Below are 4904 nucleotides of genomic sequence, written 5' to 3'. Positions count from 1 at the left end.
CGTGGGCTCAGGCAATCCTCTCACCTCGGCCTCCCAAAGTGCTGGGATTATTGGTGTGAGTCACTGAGCCTGGCCCTTCATCCCCATTTTTTTCAGGCTTCCCAACGTGAGGAATAAGACTAAGCACTCAAAGTGCTTATTAAAATGCAGAAGTGCTGAGACTAACTGTTGAATACTAGGTCTCTGAGACTTAGACTTACCTTCATTGGCCTCTCATTATGAATATCAACCTTTAATTATAAAAGATGGTGATAAATGAGAAAACATAGTTTGACCCTCAGAATATTCAAATGTTTATAATTTAATTAATGTAAAAGTATTTCAAGTTTCTAGTTTTTTTGAGTCAGAGTCTCATTCTGTCACCCAGGTTGGAGTACAGTGGCACGATCATGGCTACCTCAGCCTTGACCTCCTGGGATCAGGTGATCCTTCTGCACCAGCCTTCCAAGTAGCTGGAAACACAGGCTCGCCAGCGCCACCACTCCCAGCTAATTTCTGTATTTATTGCAGAGAAGAGGTCTCGTCAAATTGCCCAAGCTGGTCTTGAACCCATGGGTTCAGGCAATCCTTCTTCTCCTAAAGTGCTGGGATTACAGGTATAAGTCACCATCCCACTATATTTCAGGTTTTAAAGCTAATTTTATTAAATAATTACTATAAAGATGCTATTGAGATTTCTGCTGAAGTAAAATTGGCCTGTTTACTTCGAAGTGAAGATACAGAGAAACTCTTAAATTATGTTTGCTTATATAATGCACTTAAGCCATTCTAAAGAGGGCATTCTGAGTTATAAATTACATATCCAAATTCAAGTTGGTGTGCTTAACATTAACAGTAAGATCTAATGAGAACAAAGGCACAGACTTACTGGAGGAGGCACACTACAGACAGGGAGATGCTGTCCACTAAAAACCACAGAGCATCCTGGGACCTGTTGTGTACTACAAGCAGGGATGTGCTGGCCTGTGCAGAGTGGAATTCCATGTGGTGCCACTGTTGTTACTGTGTAAGAAACAGGGACTGTGCCTTGATGGAGCTATTAGGAAAGAAAAATAAAAGTTTAGCTGTTTGGATAAAATGTTAACTATCAAAATTAACATTTAAACAGTTATTGATTCTTCCTTCAGTTGCACAGATTTTTCACAATGTACCTCTCCAAGTGTCTCATCTAGAATATACATTGCCTTTGAATAGGAAAGCTGCACAAGAGTGTATATGAGTGTATATTTCACGAGTATATACATTCTGCACAGAACTGGAACTAAAAGTTTCTCTCAAATGAGTTGAAAAGTCCAGAAGAATAATAGATTGCTATATGAACTCTTCTAGCCTGCCTTAAAGAGCAGTAAATTTTGCTTAAAAGGAAAATTTTGAAAACATGAAAGCCTGTATCTTCCAATACCTGGTCACATTCAACAGAAAACAAATTTCTTCTCCTTTCCTCCTAGCCAATTGTATTCCAATCCTTACTACGCTGAGGTAAGCAATGTTAATAATTTATATTTCTATGGATTAAAGGTTGATTATACAAATTGTCATGTATGTTTTTGTATTCTTTTTTTTTTTTTTTTTTTTTGAGTTGGACTCTCACTCTGTCACCCAGACTGGAGTGCAGTGGCCACTCCCGGCCACCGCAGCCTGGCCCCGCTGGGCTCCGGTGATCCTTCCGCCTCAGCCTTCCAAGTAGCTGGAACTACAGGCGCGCTACCATGCCTGGTTAGTTTTTTTATTTATTGTAGAGATGAAGTCTCGCCAAGTTGCCCAGGCGGGTCTTGAACCCACGGGTTCAGGCAGTTCACTCACCTCAGCCTCCCAAAGGTGCGGCATTACAGGCTGAACCACCGAGCCCGGCTTGTTTTTGTATTCTTAACAGAAATGAGATATTACCATACAATTTTATTTTCCAGTTAATATCATATTGCGGATATGTTCTTTTTGATACTAGCCAGACATTTAAAGCACACTTGCTTAACACAGCCCTAGTATATCATATACTAATAGGCATTCAAGATTGAAGTTGTTTTTACTCTTTTGCCAATACAAACACAATTGTTAAAAAAAAAAAAAAAAAAAAAAAAATCACTAAACATACATCCTTATATACTAGTTTTATCTCAGAGGGATGACTGAGTAAAGAGATGAATATATTTTATACTTTTACAGATATTGCCAAATCACCCACCTTTTTGCAGGTGAAAGGCAGATGATTTGGCAATATCTGTAAAAGTATAAAATATATTCACCTCTTTACTCAGTCATCCCTCTGAGATAAATCTAATATATAAGGATGTATGTTTAGTGATTTTTTTTTTTACAATTGTGTTTGTACTGGAAAAGAGTAAAAGCAATAGTATCTCCTAACTGTAACATATGAGGGCCCATTTCCTAGGCTCTTCACTCAAAGTAGATGTATCTGCATTACAAGTAAGCCTACCTATGTGAAGAGTAAAAAAAATGGTATCGTCATGCTTGCTTTAAATTTGCATTTCTGATTAGAGAGGTTGAACATCCTTTAAACATGGTTTATTACACATTAAGCTTTTTTTCTGTAAATAATCTATATCCTGTGCTCACTGATCATTTTTTAATAGTTGTTTGTCATAATAATTTGTAGTTTTGTTTTTTATTTAAGAGACACGGATCTATTGCTTGTCATATGTGGGAAAAAGTATTTTCCCAGTTGTTTTACCTTTTGATTGAACCCTTTACTTAATGGCATATTTTTATCTTTCATTACCGTATTAATTTTTAAATGTACTCAAGGTATAGTTTTTGGGTTTTTTAAAAAATTAAGGTTATACAAATACATTCCGAGACTTTCAAATATCTTTATTTACAAACAACTTACACTCCAACTAAAATCTTTTTTTTTGTTTATAGAGTGAAGTAGGGCTCTACATTTTTTACACATAAGACAATTATACTTGTTCCATTTATTTAACCATTCTCTTTTCTTAAACTAAAATATTTTACTCCCATTAAGTTCCCTTATACTTTTCCACATCTATTTGATGTCAATTACAGTACCTTTTTTGTTTTTGAGTTGTAGTCTCACTCTTGTCTCCCTGGCTGGAGTGCAGAGGCATGCTCACAGCCACCACAGCCCTGACCTGTTGGGCTTAGGGAATCTTTCCGCCTCAGCTTTCCAAGTAGCTGGAACTATAGATGCATGCCACCACACCCAGATAATTTTTGTGACTTGTTGTAGAGATGAGGTCTCACCAAGTTGCCCAGGATGGTCTCGAACCCTCGGGCTCAGGCAATCCTCTCGCCTTAGTCTCCCAAAGTGCCGGGATTACAGGCTGAACCACTGTGCCCAGTCAATTACAGTATCTTACTAAAAGTGCTAGTATCTGGTAAGACAAATTCTTCTCTTTCTCACTATATTCTAATTTTTTTTGGCAATTTCCACACATTCTTATGTATAAACTCAAACAATTTTATTAAATTTCAAAACTCATTGGGCTGGGCTCGGTGGCGCAGCCTGTAATTTCAGCACTTTGGAAGGCCGTGGTGAGTGGATTGCCTGAGCCTGTGGGTTCGAGACCAGCCCAGGCAACTTGGCGAGATCTCATCTCTACAATAAATCAAAAATGAGCCAGGCATGGCAGCGTGTGCCTGTAGTTCCAGCTTCTTGGAAGACTGAGGTGGAAGGATCGCTGGAGCCTACCAGGTCGACACTGGGGTGGCGGTGAGCATGCCACTGCACTTCAGCCTGAGCGACAGAGTGAGACTCCAACTCAAAAAAAAAAAAAAAAAATCAAAACCCATTGGTATTATCATTGTATTAAATTTTGTTATTTTACAAAGAACTACATTTTTTATTTTGAGTCTTTTTATATCCAGAAACATTATGCTACTATGTTCAATATCACAGTTCTTTCAAGAAAAAATTAGCAATCTTCATAAATATATATTACTAAATGTATTCCTCAAAGTTGAAAGGTTTTGCTATCTTGTCAATAGACTATTTTTCTCTATTTTAATGCATTTCAGATTTTCAGATTAGGGATGTTCAATCTGAATTATGATTCGACTCAATTATTAACTTTTCTTGTCTTTTTGCGTTAGCACATTAAAACCTTCAACAGTAATACCTATAGGCAACTATCTTATATCTGATTTTAATGGAAATGTATGATGATTTTGCCAATAAAAGTAAACTAAATTTCTGATAAACAGTCTTTGTCATACTTAAGCATTACATTTTATTGAACCTAAGGCATCAGATGGTATGATTAAAAATTCCCCTGTACCAAGAAAAATGTTTCCAATTAACGAAAAATGCTTCCAATTAACTAACACAATACTTGGTCACTTACAAATTTTAAATCTATAAATTTATTCAAAGTACTTTAGTTGAAATTGTATAATAGTTGAGCATTCATAAAAAGGAAAATGTAAGTGATATAAAATGGTTAGAACTAATAGTTCTTCAATAGTCTCACTCTGAATCACTTTTCATCTTGGTGTCACTGTCTGGTTTTTCCACAAGAGATTCATCAATCAAGGTGGTGACGAAGCATTTCTTAAAACAATCCAGAAAAAACAAAGGCTATTTGATGCTACAGTCTTAAGGTCTGTAGTTACGTGGAACTTGTCTACTTTTGACTTATTCTCAGAGAATGATGCTAACTCACCTCCAGCCCCCCATACTCTAGATGCAAAAAGTGACTGTTACTTTACTTTTTACTCAGAGATTTTAATATATAAAAACAGAACATTTCTGAATCAATGAAACATAGTAGCTTCCTATTTCTATCTTTTTTGTTTTTTGAGTTGGAGTCTCACTCTGTTGCCCAGGTTGGAGTGCAGTGGTACGCTCACGGCCACTACAGACTCAAACTGCTGGGCTCAGGCGACCCTTCTGCCTCAGTCTTGCCTGTAGTTCCAGCTACTTGGAA

At 37.0% G+C, this 4904-nt stretch overlaps 1 protein-coding gene across 5 annotated transcripts in view; it reads right to left on the bottom strand.

The window, feature by feature from the left end:
• The window catches only part of RNF38 (ring finger protein 38), a 64093-nt gene that overhangs the window by 26795 nt on the left and 32394 nt on the right, over window positions 1-4904 (bottom strand). For all 5 annotated transcript variants that reach the window (XM_021707045.1, XM_008074171.2, XM_021707048.1 and 2 more), the window contains one exon: window positions 869-1036. In XM_021707045.1, the coding sequence (XP_021562720.1) occupies window positions 869-1036 (168 nt within the window). The remainder of the gene's footprint in view (window positions 1-868; window positions 1037-4904) is intronic.

The sequence above is a fragment of the Carlito syrichta genome, unplaced genomic scaffold, assembly GCF_000164805.1.
Source record: "Carlito syrichta isolate Samal-C Ts95f unplaced genomic scaffold, Tarsius_syrichta-2.0.1 Scaffold316346, whole genome shotgun sequence".
Taxonomy (NCBI): Eukaryota; Metazoa; Chordata; class Mammalia; order Primates; family Tarsiidae; genus Carlito; species Carlito syrichta.
The sequence above is the reverse complement of the archived record's forward strand: the minus strand, read 5'-3'. Positions and strand labels throughout refer to the sequence as shown.